At 39.6% G+C, this 19757-nt stretch overlaps 1 protein-coding gene across 1 annotated transcript in view; it reads right to left on the bottom strand.

Annotated features, from left to right (window-relative positions):
* Positions 1–19757, bottom strand: part of CHST9 (carbohydrate sulfotransferase 9) — an 85145-nt gene that overhangs the window by 4238 nt on the left and 61150 nt on the right. Inside the window, exon 3 of the mRNA XM_054285288.1 lies at positions 12068–12105. Within this exon, the coding sequence (XP_054141263.1) occupies positions 12068–12105 (38 nt within the window). The remainder of the gene's footprint in view (positions 1–12067; positions 12106–19757) is intronic.

Here is a 19757-nt window from a genome sequence, read left to right as displayed (position 1 = left end):
AGGGACAGTGCCCTTGCAGTAAATGCTGGCGGTAACTTGCTCTAAGAATAGGAATGGATAGTGATGTTTTCCAAAGGCATAAATGGCTGTTACATTGCCATGGAAGTTTTCTAACTCAAAAAAAAAAATTAAAAAAAAGAAGAAAAAAAGAGATAAAATCTTTCTATACACTTGCCTGAGTAACTAGATAAGTACATAATAAAGGTGAGATGAATAAAAAGATGAATCAAGCTTTATTTTTCATGAGAAATATTTAACTAGACAGTTTTCTTGGGAAACTAAGAGAAATTGTTTAATAGATAGTGCCATGTTCCTTAAGCAAAGCTGCCTGACAGTCTGACACTTATCTGCATGAAAGAGCTGAAAGCCACACACTCTGAAAGGATTTAAATATTTTATGACACCAGTCTTACATAAAGAGAGCTGCCTTCTTTGGCTTGCTCTTGGTGTCAGTGATGCTTTGTTGTGCATTTTATGACACTTTAAAGATCTGAACATCTCTATGTTATATCTTTTATTTTTCCACAGCAATAACAGGTAAACAAAAACTTGCAAAGCCAATAAACACTTTTGAAAAACATCCATGTCCATATATCTGCATTCCTAAAAGTCCATCCCACAAGCTGCTGAGCATTGTTGTTCTGAAAAACACCTGAACATACACCAACAACAGGCAGCATGCAGGCAGTGTCAGACACTGACTCTGGACCCAGATCTTCCCACGCAGACAGCCCTTACCAAACTCTTTGAGCCAAGTGTCCAGGACAGGAATGCCCATTTATGGCTTTCCAAAGAGCTGTTAAGGTTGGGAAGCAGCTGCCTGGCATGGGAGGTGAACTCTGTGGTTACCTTGGAAAGATGCAAGGCTGTCCTTGAGACATGCTGACAACCTGTGCAGCAGGCTGCATACATTTAGTCTGAGAATTAAAACCAGGGAAGTGTTGTACCTTTGTCAGTAATTGTGCAAACTGTCCTCTCTTTGCATAAACACATTTGAAAGAAAGTTAAGTGGCTATGAGCCACTAGAAGTGACCATTTAGAAGAGTAGAAGGCACTGTCTCACTTTAGCTAGGCTGGGACGGAAGACATTTAAAAACGAGTTTAAATTGGGGGAAAAAGTGGAATTAATAGAATATTTCTGTGATGTGTGGCTACTGGCAGGCAACTCAGTAAAGCTGTTGAAACAAAAGGCATTTTAGAGTCATTAATGAATTCATGGATTTTTTTTGTCACATTTTTATTGCTGCAGATTCCCTGCTCCTTCCCATTCATAAAAGGATTTCTCCTCACTGTAAAAAGAAGTAGCCAATACTTTCTTTTACACACATTGAAGCTGTCTTTTCCTTTAATACCTTCACAAGCCACTGAGGTAGAAGAGATTGACTACTGCCAAGAATGGTTAAGACTCATCCAATTATGCTTTGTGGTGATTTTACAATGCGCGGGTGGGATCTCATCTAGGCAGTTTGCAATTAGAGCAACTCACCATGCAAAAAGATAATGATGCATTGGAAAGGCTGATATTCCAGGGCTGATTTACAAAGATTTAATGGCCTGCAGTGCAAACAGTGCTGTTTCCTAAATGTCTTAGTGCTGGATATTCAGTTTTATTAACAAGAATAATAAAATTAAATAAGCCCAACAGATAACATAGCATGAAGAATAGCAAAGGAAAGAAATATTCTGTTTTCTTGTGCTTTTCTCTGATGCCAACTTACCTGTTTACCTAGGATCTCTCTACAGAAAATCAACAAAGAGTAATTTAAGACAAGGTTCAGTTTCCAGTTCACACTCAGACTCTAAAATGATCAAAGAGCACACAGAGATGAGTCTCTTAATTTAGGTTTTTAGTGGAATACTGGAGGACTATAAAACAAACATCCTCCTACTTGGATGATAGGTATCTATGAGTCTTTGAAAACTTTGGAACCGGTAGTTTCAGCCTAAAACCTCAAGTTTTTCACATAATGGTTGGAGGGGGCTCTGAGCAAACTGATTTAGTTCAAGATGTCCCTACTCATTGCAGGAGGATTGGACTAAGTGATCTTTGAAAGGTCCCTTCCAACTCAAACTGTTCTGATTCTGTGATAATTTTTGGGCACACTTAGAAGAATCTCTTAATCAGAGGACCAGGATTGTGGCAGATAGCTCAGTCTTGGTGTGCAGTTTACATATGAAGAAAAGTTTGCATGATTCCTATTTTCAGCAAGCCAGTGAATCCTGGATCTGTTACTACCTCACTTCAGCTGTACAAGCATGAAGAGCTGCACTTGCATTTGTGAATTTTCTTAAGCCTGACAAAAGGAGAGATTATCCTAACTTCTTTTGTGCTAGAAGACTATTTGGAAAACGTAATACAGAGTAATCAGATTCCTCTACTACTACTATGCTACCTGAGCTAAAATGTAAATATGCTCAGAACTCTCCCATATCATAGCAGTTGTTTAGTGTAATGTTGGTGAGCTAAACAGAGATCCACAGGATCTCCCAATGGAGAAGCTATTTATGCTGCCCACAAGTGACAGAAAATATTTGCTGATGAGGTGCTTCACCTTCTGTGTAGTGGAGATAAACCTCTTGATTCATCACTTGTGCTTGTATCAGCTACTCCAAAGATAATAGGCAGCACTAACCCCTCACCTCCCAGAGGAGCCATGAATTTTTGGCTTATCTAATTTATTCAGGGCATATCACTGATGCTACATTCCTCAAAAGCCAGAGGCAAGACCTTACTGACACAGACACCACATTTTCCTATGAGATATGTATCCCTAAAACACATGTACTTGTACCAAGCATCTCTAAGATTACTAAACAGGTTGAGGGGGAAAAATAAGAAAAAAGAGAATACAAGATACTCAGAACTTCCTTCAGAGACTAAGAGGCAAACCTCATAGTTTGTAGCTGAATTACAATTAGTTTCAAAGGAGATCCTTGTGAACTCTGAGCCAGACACAAAATAAAATAACTGATCATAGTAAGAAAAAAAAATACTGCAGGTAAATTTTAATTAACAGATGCCAGTAATTTTAAATACTGCTTTTCAAAACACAGCTTTGTAAATCAGTGTCTATTGCCCCTAGAATCTGTTAGCAGAAAGTCTAGCATCCCATTGCACGGTGACTTGGAGTTATGGCAAGGATACAGACCAAGATAGTGAAGAAGGAAAGGGCAGAGGGAAAGAGAGGTTTTTTTCTTTTTGTACAGTGTGGCCAAGTGTCAGTGATTAGTGTGGAAAAATTTGAAGGGAGAGCCCCAGCCCAGAGATGGTTTTGGAGGAGAACAACCCCACAGGCAGTGGCGAAAGTGGAGAGGCCCAATGGGGTAAGATAAACAGTAACATCATCACAAGTATGGTAGTATACTGAACAAGGAGACAGGAGAAATCCATTTTTCTTTGGCTGAGACCCCATAGATACCCAGCTCCTGGCTTTGCACCAGCCTCCCCTCCTCTCCCTGCCCTGTCCTGATCTACAGAAAGCACAAAGTCATGCTAATGAGGCAGGACAGTCTGCACGAGCCACTTCCACAAGCTGATTCACATGGTCAGCAACTTGGATGGAGGAAATTAAGCTCTAATTTACTTGCCAATTCTTGATCAAATCTGGAATTAACTCCCTCCTGTTTCCACCTTCACAGTCAAAGCATTTGGATTCTCCAAAGCATGCTTTGAATGGGAGGAATAAGAAAGATCAAAGCATAAATAATAGAAAGAATAGCAATAAAGATGCTATTATTATCAGAAACTGAGTTTTGTGTGACAGATTAAAGATTCACCAATACAACTGCAACCAAGTATAGCAAATAAAAAAAGCACTCCACTCCCTTATTGCTAATAAATACATAATAGGGAAGGTCAGTTGATAGCAATAATAAATTGGTTTCAGGTTAGTGCAGTGTTGATGCTGCTTGTCTTGCCTTCTGATAACAGTTTTATGGTGCTGGTTCTTTGCACTATAACTTACAGACTTGAAAATAAGCACAGAGCCACTGCAGCCCAGACAGCTAGTGTCTGGGCACAGTCTGCAGCCAATTTGCATGGACTGCATGTTAGCCTAGATGTTCAGCTAAGATGCACTGCTAATAAAGAGCAATTTTCAGGTCATGGACCTCTTAACACTTGACCATATTTAGCCCTACCTAGCAACACTTGTTTTGGGTACAGGTAAACCGGTGTGTTCAAATTGTTTTATTCTGAGCTCAGTTCTCCTCTCTATCAGTAAAACCTAAGTCAAACACTGTGGTCAGTGGCCAGAAATCTTCACCAACACTCTTTGGTTCACTCAATTCCTGCTGTTGACAAATACAATTCCCAAAATTGCTATTTTCAAGTGTATTTGAAACACATCTTTGAAAACAAATAGTGTCTCTTGCATGTTCACAACTCAAGCCAGGTAGGAATTGTTGAGCACATTTCATATTTCAGACAACATCTATTTTCCCCTCTTAAGAAAAGGGACACCAACATTTTTTTATCCAAGGAGGGGCCATGTCCCAGCCCTTGCTGATCAGTACCCAGCCTGCACAGGAGAGGCCCTGTACCCATTTCCTTGTCTGCATGAGTAGACATATTTTGCAGGAAGCTGATCAAACTGCTGGATGTTAATCCTGGAGGTTAATCCTGCACATTTGGACTGAAACCTTGGCTCCCATTTCCCAGCAAGTGCTTTGAGAATAGAGGCCTGAAATCTAATGCTGTGCTTCTGCACACAAAGCAGAGTTCCTCACATTAGCAGCTGTGGCAAGATTCACAGGGTTTTTTTGTTTCTGGTAAACAGAATCCATCTCTATCTTGTTTGCAGGTAAACACACATCTTCCAGCATGAACAAGACATCTTGCTGTTTTAGAAATAATAAGAAAAGTTTCAAATGAAACTAAGTTCAATGAAGAATATTAATGTATATTCAGGCATGAAGAATTCATTTTCTCCCAAATTGCTTTGGAAGAGATGCTGAGATCTCTAGAGGTCTCAGAGCATTTTCCCTTCAATCAAAATTAGCATTTAATTCAAATTAGATGACTTTATTGGTAAATAAAAAAGAAATAGAAATGTAAGTATGCTCTAGGTAGGCAAATATCCCAAATATGTGTCTGCCTACATTTGTACACTTTTAACAAATTTGAGCGTTAATTTCTAGACAGAAAAAAATAACACTTGAGAAATGATTGCATTCATAAATTACAGTGGGAAAAACCAGACTGTGAATTGACAAAGGGCATTATTCACTGTACACTCCATCCTCACACTGGCTGACCCTGTTTCACTGAATGGGGCTGTCATGTCTATCACAGGTAAAAGAAAATACACTGGGTTATTCTGTAGCAGATTTTTGTGTGGCTATCCCCCCAATATGCATTAATGTGCAAGCAGTGCCATGGCTGATCAGTGTGCCACCCAAACACTAACTAGTTCCAGCACCACCCCTCCCTGAAGCACAGGAATCATAAGAGCAGCACTGTGTTTGAGGGTAGCTGCACCCACCAGAGCCACAGTGTTTGGTTTTATGCAAGTCTCTTGACCTTCACACTTCGTTTTTCCATGTGTGTAAACCATGGAAAGATAATAATTGCCTAGCCCATGTGAATATTGTGATTCCTAATTTCTGATTAACACTGGTAGAAAAACTTTGCCATTTTACAGAGCAAGAAGAGACAGAAATCTGATAATTGGGATTGCCACACAACTTCCCAGTCCATGCTGCCCTTCATTGCTCAAACCTCTCACCATGTCTTTCAGTATTTCTGTTGAGCATTCAATCTGTTGCATATTGTTATGTTTCTTTGTTTGTTTTTTTCCCCAAAAGAATAATTTTTCATAAAATTTAAGATATTTTTATCTTCAGACACTGCAATTATGTTCCTGTCTGTACAGCCTGAGAAACAGTTTCCTCCACAAGGGACTGAGAAAGTTCTCAAATAAAAGTGTCTGCTTATTTAAATAATAGTTCCTCCTGCATTTTTTCTGAGAGTCACCATCTAGGTGACTATATATTATGAACTAATCAGTGAAGGACTGTTACATTATCTGAACTCAAAGGGGGCAGAGAATGATATCAGAAGCAATCTTTATCAGCTTGGAAGAAAAAAAATGTTATGCGTAGGGAAAAATGGAACATTTTTCCCCAACTGATTTTATCTGATGATATATCAGATAAAAAATTAAAAATCAATTTTAAAAAATGCCACATCTGCTTACTGATACAAAATGTGCAGCGGGAGCAGGAAGGATCTCATATTCAACCAGACAGGGCTCAGAGCTGTCTACCTCAAACAAGTGAACAAGTGAGAACCTATAGGAGATTACCAGGTGACCCACCTAGTGGATCAGGGAAAAGAGGAGTGGTTAGAAAATTGTCCAGTGGAAAAGGACCTGGGAATGCTGGTTAACAGCAGCTGGACCTGAGCCACTGTGTGTGCCCAGGTGGCCAAGGGCTTGGTTTGTATCAAAATCATTTGTATTTTTGATAAAAATCAAGGAATCTTGGTTTGTATCAAAAATATGGCCAAACAGGACTAGGAAAGGGTTTGTCCCTTTGTAGTCAGCACTGGTAAGGCCACACTTCAAACCTGCAGCAAGGAAGGTTTCCTTTGGTGGAGAAGGATCAGTTTAGGGAATATTTAAACAAACTAGACAGAAACAAGTCCTTATGGAACAGAAACAAGGAGCTTATGGAATGCACTCATGACTGTTGAAAGAGCTGGAGGATGTCACTGTGAGCCTATTCTTTATTATCCTTGGAAGATCATGGTGACTGGGGAAGGTTTCCTGAGGACTGGAAGAAAGCAAACATCACTCTTATCTTTAAGGTTGGATAGCAAGGAAATGACAGGCTGATCAGCTTTGCCTCATTACCCAGGAGCATGACAGAGCAAGGGATTATTCCTCCCCTGGTGCATTTCACCTTGATGGACTTCATGACATTACTGTTGGTCCATTTCTCCACCCTGTTGAAGCCCCTCTGAACAGCAGCACAACCCTCTGTTGTATCAGCAATTCCTCAGCCCAGTTTTACATCCTGTGACAATTTCCTGAGGGTACACTCCATCCCATCATCCTAGCACATAATGAAGAAATTAAATGGCATTTATTCAGCTGTGACCTCTGGGGTGCTCCACTGGTGACAGTCCTCCAGCTAAATCTCATGTTGTATGGATTTATGAAGGGGAAATTGAGCCTGACCAATCTAATTGTCCTGTACAAGGAGATGACTGAATCAGTGGTGAGGGCAGTACTGGATCTTGTTCATCTCAAATTTACTAAGGCTTTTGGCATTCCCATAACACCTTCATGAAGTACAGGTAAGTGCTCAGTGAGTTGGACTGAAAAATTAAGCTCAAACAGTTGTGCACAAAATGCAGCTGGAGGCCATTCACTACTGCCCCAAGGTGGGTCCAAAAGTGTCCCACATCTTTATTACTGACCTGGATGATGAGACAGAACATACCCTCACCAAGTCTGCAGGCAGTACAAAACTGGGAGGAGTGGCTGATACACCAGAGGGCTGTGCTGCCAATCACAAGGACCTCAACAGACTTGAGAAATGGCAAAACAGGAATTTCATGAGATCTGACAAAATGGAATGCGAAGTCCCGCAGCTGGGGAAGAACAACCCCAGGAACCAGCACAGGCTGGGGGCTGCAGAGTGGGAAAGCAGCTTTGCAGGAATGGACCTGAGCGTGCTGGAGAACAAGCTGCCTGTGGGCCAGCAATGTGCTCTCAAAGCAAAAAAGGCCAACAGCCTCCTGGGCTGCGTTAGGCAGAGCAATTCCAGCAGATCAGGAGAGGTGATCCTTCACATTTGCTCAGCCCTGGTGAGACACAGACACACTGGGAGTGCTGTGTCCACTTCTGGGCTTCCCAGTGCAGGAGATGTGGCCATACTGGAATGCATCCAGTGTATAAATGGACATGGATGTAGACATGCTGGAGTGAGTTCAGTGGAGGGGCAACAAGGTATTTAAAGGTTAGGGAGCATGTGACAAACAAGCAGTGGCCAAGAGAGCTGGTGCTGTTTAGCTTGGAGAAGAGGAGGCTTGGAGAGATCTTATCAATGTATCTAACCTGGGGCAGGGAGTAAAATTATGATGCCAGACTCCTCTCAGAGGTGTCCAGTGACAGGACAGGAGGAAGTGGGCACTGAGTGAGATACAAGGAATTCCATACAAATACAACAAAATACATTTCTACTGTGTGAATATCAAGCACAGGCATCCAGGAATATCCAGGAGCAGAAGAACCACTATTCTTAAAGGTACTCAGAATCCAGCCAGAGGTGATCCTGGGCAACTGCTCTATGAGTAAGTGGGTTAGACAAGATGATATCCAGGGATGCCTTCCAACCTCAACCATTAGGTGATTCTATTAAGCCTATGAGGGTGAAACAATAGTTCAGTTTGTTTAGTGGTCTAAATGTATTAGCTCTCTCATAGATTTTCAAACTCTTAATTTCGGGGGAATAAAGTATGTAACACTGAAGAATATGATCCCAAACTGGGAAAACAGAAGGAAGGACCATACCTATCAGATAACCTCAAAGTGGCAGGACTTGGAAGTTGGCATAAATGGACTGAAGTTTTTTTTAGCTAGGTCATTTGAGATGATGAAGGGGATAGAGGAGAAAACTGGAGTAACTACAGCAGGGCACAAGGGCAGCTAAGGAGTTTGGTCTGAACTGTGAAGTTTTCAATCATGTTAATATAGATTTATTACACCACGTGCCTGAAGCAACCTTCAGGTCATATTCATATTCCTCATCATGATCTGTGCAACAAACTTATATTGTCATTTAACAGAGGTTTGAGTTATCTTTGACTTCTTTTCTTTGGTACAAGGTGTGCATATACTGACAGTATGTCGGAGCTGCAGTAATCCATGGTCCAACCCCAGCTCCAGCAAGTGCATTGCCTCATCATTATCCTTTCTGTGTTCCTGCTTCGCAGCCCCACATGCAGAAAGGAGAATACTCCCTGACAGAGCACTGACTGAGGCAGGGATGTGCCACTTCAAGAGAGTCTGCCTTGACAAAAAACTCCTCAGTGACAAGACAGGGGGACAGATATTGTGTGGTCTCCCCACTTGACCTGCAACACCATCGCAGAAGGGACAGGCTCAAGTCTGAGCAAAAACACAGCTGGGTTTTTAAACCAAAAGTCTGTATCTGCAAGCAACTTCAACTTCCAAATGCAACAACACATATTCTTGTCACTCCTTCAGAGTGTTTGATTGAGGAACTGGACACAACTGTATGTAGGAGTGTATATTAAAAAGACAACACATGCGAATATGAGCTTTAAGGATGAAACATAAAGGATTTCCCCAGACACATTTTGATTGGTGGTATGTAGTGTGTTGTTTTGCCAATACTGTTACATAAAAACACAAAATTTTTTTCTTGCTTCCTTTCATTTTCCTCAGCTGTCATTAACATGCTACAGTAAACAGCTGTACATTGGTGCCAGGACTTACCCTTGAAGTTGCAAAGGTAGTTAAAAACAGGTATGAAAGGCAGTGTGTGTGCTACATCTGGCTGACTGGTGGTGGTAGATGACCACTGCTGTTAAATGAATATACATATTTATATACATAAATGACAAGAATGGTGTTTGAGGAAAACCAGCAGATGCCTTATGATTAAAGGGAACAAAAGATAGTGAAGATGCCAGCTGTAGTGAAAGGTTTCTGGAAGCAGATACTCCCTTAGTGTTTTGTCTATGTCATGTTTCACTAAACTTTGCTTAGGCTTTAGAAGAACTAAGAACCACACAGAAACCACAGTGGTCTTCAAGATTAGAGAGGTCCCAGATGCACAGAGACAGTCAGGGATTACCCAGCAGATCACTGGGACAGCAGCTTTATCATTTCTCCGTCCCCTCTCTGTTTCACTCACCTCTCAACAAGATATTTCCTGCTATTTGCCCCTTTGCACTCCTGCTCCTGTCAAGTCGTAACATCATCCATCTTCTGCAGAGAGCTTCTCCCTCACTTAAATTACTGGCAGCCAGTTTAACTCACTGTTGCTGAACTGAACTTAAAGGGGACTTAAGGATCTGACCCTGCATATAAAATTTTAACTTCAGTATTGATTGAAAATAAAAAGAATCCTCCAATTACAAATATTCCATCATGATCAACACTCGTTTAAATATTTTTGTTGAAGCAATACAAGTACCAACCAAATATTAAGTTCTTATGTAATTGTGCCCTAAATGACAAACTTGAAAATTAAATTGATTTCTGTTCTGAAATACTCTTCTTGGAAATCCAAAGGATATTCAGCTGGAATGGGACATCACCAGCTGAAGTAGTAGCCATTTAAATGGGCATGTCCACAAATCAAATTTTAACAGCTTTATTTAGATACGTTCAGCATACCAAGACAACATAATATTCTTCCAAAATTAGATACTCTTAGGTTAACTGCAGAGAGACAGAGCAGGTGAACCATTCAATGAAGGCAAGACAGTGGCATGCAGGAAAAGATCAAGACCGGTCACACAAAGTACAGCACATTATCCATCCTTTGAAAACGTGGCAAGTTTTTGGGCTTTTTTTTTTTATCACAATACATTCTTCCTCAGAAAAGCGCAATGATGTGCACCGAGCAGATTTTGTAACACAGAAAATGTGCAGAATTGGGTCTCCAATCAACCGTTCACACACTGCCAGTGTTGTCTCAAGTTGCGGTTTAAAGATACAAGTGCCCCCCCTTCTGGCCAACAGAGACTCCCAAAAGTGGCTTTGCAAGAGATTTCAGGCTAATTTTAAAATGCAGTTTCGGTTATAAAAGCTAATTAGACTTGTTCTAGGATATAAAATCTCAGTCAAAGCACATAACTCCCATTAAATTCCAAAATATTTCTACAGTTATTTTAAAAAGTGAAAGATTTCCTTTGCTAATGCAATGCCATGTTCTGGACTAGATATCTATCCATCAGTTTCTCAATAATAAGAATGTTGTAAAAACTCTGAATATTGCATTGTGCCACAGGACCAGGCTTCCCATAAGTGTGCAGCCATGCAAGGGTTTACTTGGTTCTGAGTGGTGCCAGCTCAGGCCACTGAAAGTGACACATTGGCATCTGTGCCATGCTCAGCCATGGCAGGGGACTTGTTGTAAGACCCAAACCTGGCTGCTTTAGGTGGTCAGTCCCCTGTCAGGTTAGTCCTTCACCTTGGTGATCAGTTCACAGATAACTGTGATGTAATTACTGCAATGCCTCCATATATAGCTTAGAAGGAAGATGGCTTAAGGGAGGGTAATTGCTGGACTGCAAATATTTTAATGACTGCCTTTTAAGTGGCATTTCAAAATAAATCTCACAAACAATCCAGATGCCCATTTATATGCCATCTGGACAACAGCATTCAGCAAGAGGACAAGAAGCCAGAGAATGGCAAGCAAGCACACTGCTTCTGTGGAGTTGGGTCCTTTCAATCCACAAGGGCATGTCACTGAGGAAAGCAAACTCTGTGTTTCCTCCTCTCTTTCTGGTTAGAATTTTTTTTCAGTTTAGTTCCTATATGCTTTTCCTGATGTTGAAATGACAAATTACAATATATAAAGTTTTTTCATAAATAACTCTTGATACAATAGTAAGGCCAGGATGGAAAATACCTCTGCAAGCAATGCCACAGTTTAGTGCAGCCTCAATGAAAATTCATGGCAGAAATAATCTAAGAAACACTAAGATACACTGCTTACATGTGTAGTTCAGGTATTTATATCAGTAGCTTTCTGCCTTTTAAAAGGAATACTAGCAAACAGAAAAGAAAAAAAGGCATAATGTTGTGCTGCAAAATTTGATACCAATGAACAAATTACCTCTGGGCTTTGTCCTCAGCACCAACACAGGAAGTAGATGAGCTGAATTGCTTAAATGGTAAATCTTAGATGAAAATGATGGCAACTCTTGTGAATTTAACACATCTGCAGAGACAGCAAGTTGTCTGACACGTGCTCCTTAGCACACCTGTATTGCTAATTTTAGTGTATCTCATGAAGTTCTCCTTTCTACTTGCCACAACTCTACTGTCTGAAAAATTAAGTTAACAAAAAGTCCAAATACCTGATTAATTGTCTCTTGTTGCAGTTTTTTTCCAGACTCTGAAAAGGAAAGAAAAAAAATAGTTTGCATGTATTCTAATCAATATGATAGGGGACATGCAGAGCAACAAACAGTAAATTAGTAAAAAAATAATCAAAACCTATAATTAAGAAACAGAATTTAACATGTAGAAATTACTTGACAGTTTGAAATGGAAATGCACCTAAAATAAACAATATAAAAGAGATAAATACTATAAAAGAGATGTGATAGAAAGAAGATTGAGATAGGTAGCCAATCTTGCTAACCTGGAACACCACAAAATACTTAAATATTCAAAAGGGAGAAAAAAAATTCTAACATGTAGTATGAAGTCTCTTAATGTTGCAAGATGTACTACGTGACCAAGAGACTGGTAGCATCCAACTCACGATGTGACCACTGGAGGAGAAAAGCAACTTCTGCCATTACCTTAAAATAAAGTTGAATGCCTGTGTCAAGACTGAGGGTCAGCACCAGCTGGCCCAGGGAGAAATTCTATCCTGATATTATCCACAAAGTGGCAAGCTGAATTATGGTCTTGTTTCCTTATTCTGGCCTTCTTATTCAGTGTCCTTCAGTGTGCTCATGGAGATAAAATCAAAACCTAGACAGAACACTGCTTTTCTACACTGTCTGGGACTCTAGCAGCAAGGACACCTCAAATCTGTTCTTTGCTTTTTGACCAAAAGGGGCAGTAATTTGTTCCATTTACTGCTCCCATGCACTAGTTGTCAAAAGGGCAGCTGGTATCAGTTTGCTACTGGAGACTGTCCACACATATTGGGGAAAGTCAGGAATTTCACACTTGCCTATCCAGCTAGGCTACGTGCTCCCTGAGGGTTTTTAAAAATAATAATGATAGGACAGGACTTCCAAGCTGTCAGTATCACTATTAACTGTCAGGGGAGCCTGCCCAGCTCAGGTGGCTGCCACCTCCAGCCCTGGAAAGGATATTCCATTTCAACAAAACTTTTCCATATTGATAAGTGTGGCACAAGCAGAATTTTTAAAATGAGGTGAAAATATTTAAAGTGTTAAAATATAGTATAAGTATAAAGACTCTACTTAAAGGAAAATGATCCTTCCCATCCCTGAGACTACTCCTCTTTTCAATGAAAGCATTATAGATTATTCCGATGAAGATGATTACTTCAGGCTATATTATAAGATTGTCTCTTATGATAATTACTTCCTGCATGCTTGTGTTTTTATTTGCTAAATATAATAACTATACTTTTAAAAAACTCCACAAAACTATCATTTAGGGGAGACTTCTTAAAATGTATTCCCTTGCTCACCGAGTTCATCTTTAGGAGAAATAAGATTTATTCTTGTAACAAATATTTTAGCCAAATAGATTGTTGGTAATAGAAGATTAAAGGGGTGTGTGTTTTTAGCATTCTCTAATGATATACAAGTTGCTAGGAAAGCAGAGTGTTTGAAATCTCTGGTTAGATCAACACTATTTTGCTCAAAGGTTTGTGGACTTTGAATACTGATGCTTTCCTGTTTCCCAGTACATTTGTTTTTAGGCTATTTTGATTCACTTTAAAGGAATTTTAATAACTTTCTGTTGACAGCATGGACAGCTGGTCTTGAGAATTAGTGAAAATTCACTTGCTGACTGAGGAAGGAAGTGACATCAATGAGTTTCTAAAGTCAGCCCTGAGGGAAAAGTGTGCTCTGCCAGAGTAGCCTTTCATGCCATTGTATTTCCAGTGATGCCTCAAGATGCAAATTGCATTATCAATCAAACTTGTGGTTTCTACCTCAGACAAATATAGAAAAAAAGAACAGAAAGACTGGGAAAGACCTGTGCAGCCATTCCTGACACTACTAAGAAAAAGGTTAAGAAGAATTTATGATAATTCTTTCCTTGTTCTCTCTTCTTTCTTTTGGTGATTTAAACGTGCAGTGTCAAGGAAAAGGCAGTTGCTGTATGATAGAACAGCAATAATGACATGGGTTAAACAGGACAGAGATTGACTGTTGGGCTGTTAAGGATAGAAGAGAGATCAAATTCAAGGTCACCACTAAATTGAATACTGAGTTCTCCATTTATTCGCTAGATGATCCTTGTCCTCATCACAGAACAACTATGTGCATTTGGCAGAGTCAGCACTTGTGCTCAGAAGGGATCAAGGTCTGTAATAACAGACAGACTACAAATCAGGGTGGAAATATATTGGCACCATTACATGGGGAAACCTGCAAAGTCCTGGTGTGCATTGTACTACTGCTTTAGAAGAAACATCACAAAAAGCAGTGAAAAAACATGACACCTACTGTGTTGAAAGGGGGTTTGGTTTCCAGCAGCCAGAGGCTGATTGTAGGGCAGGACAAGGCCATTGAAAGTGGGCAGAATTTTTTTTGTCCTGTTTCAGGGGTTTTTTGTTTGCCTTTTTTTTTTTTTTTTTTTTTCCCCTTAAATTCCCAGAATTATCTTATAATGACAAGTTGCAAACCTTTGTTTTACTTTTGGCACTCTCGCTTTTGAGGAAGGTCATTTGTGGTGACCATCAACCCATCAACATTCACCAGTAGGATTCCAAAAACACCACTGGAGAGGGTGCTCCTTACTCAAAGGACATGAAGCAACGGGACAGTGACAAAGCCAGAACTGTCAGAACACCAGTCCTACAGGCAGCAACTGCATCAGTCTCATGAAATGCAGACAATACTTGACACTTACAAGAAGTTTCATTTCTGGTAGACATATACATGCTAAATTTAAAATTTTTGACAGGTTTTCCCGAGCCACTGCAATGAGGCAACAGCTTATGCCACAACATCAAACTAACTAGGAAATTTTCTGCCACCTGAAAACTCTCACGGAATCTGCCCAGTAGGAAGCTAGCGCAGTCCCAGAGCATTCCTTCTGCAACTCAGGCTGCTTGTGAGCAGCTTGCTCTTCTCCTGTATTTTTCTGGAACTTCAATTTTCTACCTGTCATCTTGCAAACTGTTCCTAAATGGGCTCAACGGTGCCACCCGAGCTAAAAATCACAAGCAAGTCCAAAGGTTTTAATCATAGACAAACAACTGATACTTTGTGATTAAAAAGTTGCATTTACCAGTATGAACCATGATTCTTGTTTGCTGACACTGTGCTTCCCTACCATGCTAACTGAGGCCAAAATGCTGCAACTGGATCCTAGTGATGTTTTTTTGCATCAGGACTGGAGAAACATACCTCTCCCAATTAATTTTTAGAGATTTTCTTTTCTCTCTAGTTGCAAAAAGTGTAATGGCTGGTGACTGGTTGAGATAAATGTCCTTCTTGGGTTGACCTCAAGCTATATCACTTTAGAAAAAAAATTACAACAACATTGTTTAAAAGAATTCTCTGTATGTTCATACACTAATTAGTATACTAATTTCTGTTTCCAGGGCAAGTTAGTTTTTTAATTTTTTTTTTTTTTGTTTTGGTTGGTTGTCCATGATTAAAAGATTACCTTACTGGGAGGAATAATGTATGTTTTCTAATGTAATTGACAGCTGCAATACCTGAGAACATGCCATATCTGCTGCTGTCATGAGGAATGGCAGCACCAACTCCTCAGCCTCATGCACACAGCCTACACAGAGAACAACACATAATTATGCACTCTATGCCCTGCTTACCTCCATACAGAGGAATGGCATATTTGTGCAGGTTTACAGATTAATCTGCTGTAATTCCCTTTAATGTTAAACTACTTCCAGCTCAAATATAATTAAGATCACCAGGTACAAAAGATTCAGATTGGAAATATGAGCACACTTCAACAGAACAAAAAACAGCTTGATGCTGTTCTTTACGTCCAAATAGTTGGATACATTAAGGATTTTGACAGCATGTTTTTTCTGTAAGTATGCAGATGAAAAAAAACAAAGGCTTCATTTCAAAAGGCAAGACATTACTACTGCATTTAATTAGAGAGAAAAATCCCTTAAGTATACAGATCTGCCAATTGATGTGACCTGACTGCTATAAGATCTAGCAACAAAGGATTTTTTTTTCCTTTCAAAAATCAAATCCAAATTTATATATACTCGGAGAAACCATAATCAATGTCAAAATAAAAGCTTTGGAATAAAAAGTTTGCTTCCTTAAGTCTTCAGATAATTCTACTAATATTTGTGTCATGGCAGAAAGGAAGGGGATGAACAGAAATGCTGAGTCTGTTTTTCTGTTCCCAGGTATCTGAGCATTTTCAGAAAGACTGAGAATAATGTGGAGATCTCGGGGGGCAGACGGGACCCTCAGCCTTGCTCTGAAACTGCCACATGCATAATCTGGAACAGCCATATTCACTTAACTTCAAGTGGGAATGGTACTTCTAAATAATCATTTGTGAAGAGGGAATTTGATGCCCTAATACCAATGTAGTTTTATTTTTCCAGTTTGTGAAATAAACCCTACCAACTTCATATTTTAATTTATGTTTTTAGACTTAAACACATATGCAACCTATTAAATTGTCACCCGCCCCACCTTGATTACTGCAGTCCTGATCTACCAGCACAGATTCTGAGATGTGTAAATAAATCAAAGCACTCATTTTTGATAAACTTCTGCAGCAAATTCCCATGGCACCAGAGCCTGGGGAAGAAACACTCAGATTTGTTTTTCAGGCTTATAACAGACAAGGTGTGACACTAACAGATTATCTTCTGTGAAAGCCTGTAACTAGGCACACAAAGATTAAAATATTTAGGGCAGAACCATACATTTCCTATGTTTTATCAGCAGAATCTCTGGAGTCTGCAACACAGCTCTTGCAGACCTGCACATCATTTCCTCCTCCTTCTGACAAGGAATTTAATAAACCGAAAGTGCTCATTTATACCATTGCCTTCAAAACATAGTTTAGCTTACTGTTGCACCTCTACGATAATTATGCAACTGAATATGATTACAGTAGCCTAAAATATATTAATCACATCTTCATGGTATTGCATAATCCTTCTCAGCTGTCACAGGGCCAACTCATAAGTTGCCCTGGCAGAAGGAAACATAAAAAGAAACCCAAGTTGATACTGATTGAAGCAAATGAAGGAAAGTTGGCCATCTCAAAATACTGAAACTCTCACAGCATTCCAAGGTCTCCCTGGCTAATTTTTCGTGATTACTTTTGATATGAAAACAGACCTTTAATTGTCACTCTCTAATAAGGATGCAGAACTGTTCCCTGGGAGGTTCAAAGGACCCTGGGAAACTAAACATTTACCAAAGCTTGAGTAGCCAAATGTCTTGTGCTGATTAACATAGACCATTCAGTTTCCACCTAACGAAGTCATAACAAGAAGGAACCCTGAAGGAAAAAAAATAATTGGACTGACAAAGGAACATTAGTCTTAATAAGACTGAGGACTCTCATTCATTAATTCTGTTGGGTGTAAAAAGGAGGTGGGGGTAAAATTCAAATCCATTCCTGGACCAAATCCTGCATTGACTAACATTGTGTAACTGTACTTAGGATGACAAGATGTTACAACATAAATTAATTAAAAATTTGAAGTTTTACCTGCTCTCTGCCTCATCAGCAGTGATAAAAATTTTCAAATGAGACAGAACTGCCAGGATGCACACTAATGGAATTAGTAAGCAGCCTTGTTTGCCAGTTTTCTTCTAGAAGGCTGTGCTTTCTGTAACTGGGAAAAGGGAAAGCAAAAGTTTGTCCTGTTTTTCCTTTAAGGATGGAAGATTTGAGATAGTGGAAACGGGCCAGACAGTGTATTTGGTTGTAACATCAACACAATATTGATATCACGATTTGGATGGTTTCCAGCTGAACATGGTGCATATTTTCAATGCCTATTTGGCATTCATCCTGTATCTAACAAGAAGAGTAGTTTGTTTCAAATTTGTTTTACAGGTCACTATGCAATTGCTTTGGAAAGTTTTTTTCTTTTTATCCAACTGCTTCACTACTTTTTTCACATTCCTGTACTCTTAAAGGAACAGAATGGAGCAAATCACACATTCCTATTCATCTGTAATAGGCAAGCAAAGACCAGTTAATTATGTCTTAGTAGGTGCATTTTTTGAAATCTTATCACAATGTAATCCAAATCCAATGGTAAAAATTCTCAGTTCCCACACTGCAAGGGCCATTGCTTTTTCATCTGAACTCCTACAAATCACAAGTCTCCCCTTTCATGTTGCTAGTTATGTATGAAGTTTTACGCTGCTTTATGTTATGATAATCTGGAGGGTAGGTCACATAATCTGTTAAAATACCTTTTTGACTGTGCTCCCATGTCAAGCTCAATTGCTTATGCAGTTGTATTCCAAAACAAAAAAAAAAAGGTTTTCAGGCTTTGACAAAAAGGAAGTTGTTTCTGCACATCTGTTGCAGTTTCCTGTATCAAGGTTCTTAGTACATCATTCTGTGAAGGATCATAAAATCATACAATGGCTTGGGTTGGAAGTAAACTTAAAGATCTTAAAGATATTCTAGTTCTAAGAATAGAATATCTGCCATGGGCAGGGACACCTTTCACTTGACCAGGTTGCTCAGAGCTCCAACCAACATGGCCTTGGATAGTTGGCTGATTTTTTTCCAACGAAGAAAAACTCTGGGATTTTTACTCTAAGAACATCACATTAAGAGCTGTCATGATAGAAAAGAGCATGGAGAGCAACTGGAGCTTGAATCCACATGCTCAGACCCCACACAGAAATAAAGCTGTGGGCATACACCGTGCTATGCACTTAGGCAGCTGAACCTTTGCACTGGGCTCACAGTGGACTGAAATATTGCAGTAGTCTGGCTTTGGTTTTGGCTCCTGCTTGGGTTCTGTTCATATTAAGGACATATGGTTGGCCCTGTCCAGATGAGGAATATGAGTACAGTTGAAATTTGCAGTCCAATTAGCCACCTCAAGGCAAAGCCTCATGGAGTCATCATCATCCTGGTTGTCATCATGGTCAGCTGTTGGTTTTTCACTGGTAGCCAAGAAAAGTTGATCTCCACCTCTGGAGCACACTATTCTGATATAATCTTAATTAGAACACTCTGGGATTGGCATATGAAGGTACCAGTACCAATGGGAAGCAGCACACAAGCCCAGAGAAATTTATTTTGACTCACCGGCCAGGATAACTGCACCACAAACAGCTGAGCCACAAAGATTCTCTAGTGTGAATCAGTAGTGTAAGCAAGTTAAGTACGCAGCAAGCCCAAACAGGGATGGAAAAATCCAGCTTCTTGGCACTAATTACAAAGTAGAGTCCCACAGCAAAGTAACCATGGGAAGCCTTAGTCTACAGTTTCTGCATTTCAGAAATAAAAAGAAGATGAATTGTCTGTACAACATAAGGCCAGGAAGTGACCAGTGGTGATGAGAGCAAATATTCTTTTAATTTACTACTCATTCTGAATTATGCCTACATAAACAAACTGTAGTTGTTTAAGTCTTCCCTGTTTCTTCGTTTAAGGTCTAAATGTGACACTCTAAGGCATGCTCTTAGCAGAATGGCCTCAAACAACTTCTCTGAAATCATTCCAGTTAGAAGTAGAATATTCCCCAGTGAGAACCTGAGAGTAACAGAAAGACACTGCTCACATTTATGGGAACAATCTGTAATTAATCCACTAGTAAAGAAGAGAGAGGAAAAAGGAAAAGGAGAAATAGGAACCTTATGAAACAGAACTTAAACAACTGGAAAAGTAAAAAAAATC

This window comes from Melozone crissalis, unplaced genomic scaffold (genome assembly GCF_028551555.1).
Source record: "Melozone crissalis strain CALT ecotype California unplaced genomic scaffold, PUWL_Pcris_2 ptg000042l_1, whole genome shotgun sequence".
Taxonomy (NCBI): domain Eukaryota; kingdom Metazoa; phylum Chordata; class Aves; order Passeriformes; family Passerellidae; genus Melozone; species Melozone crissalis.
The sequence above is the reverse complement of the archived record's forward strand: the minus strand, read 5'-3'. Positions and strand labels throughout refer to the sequence as shown.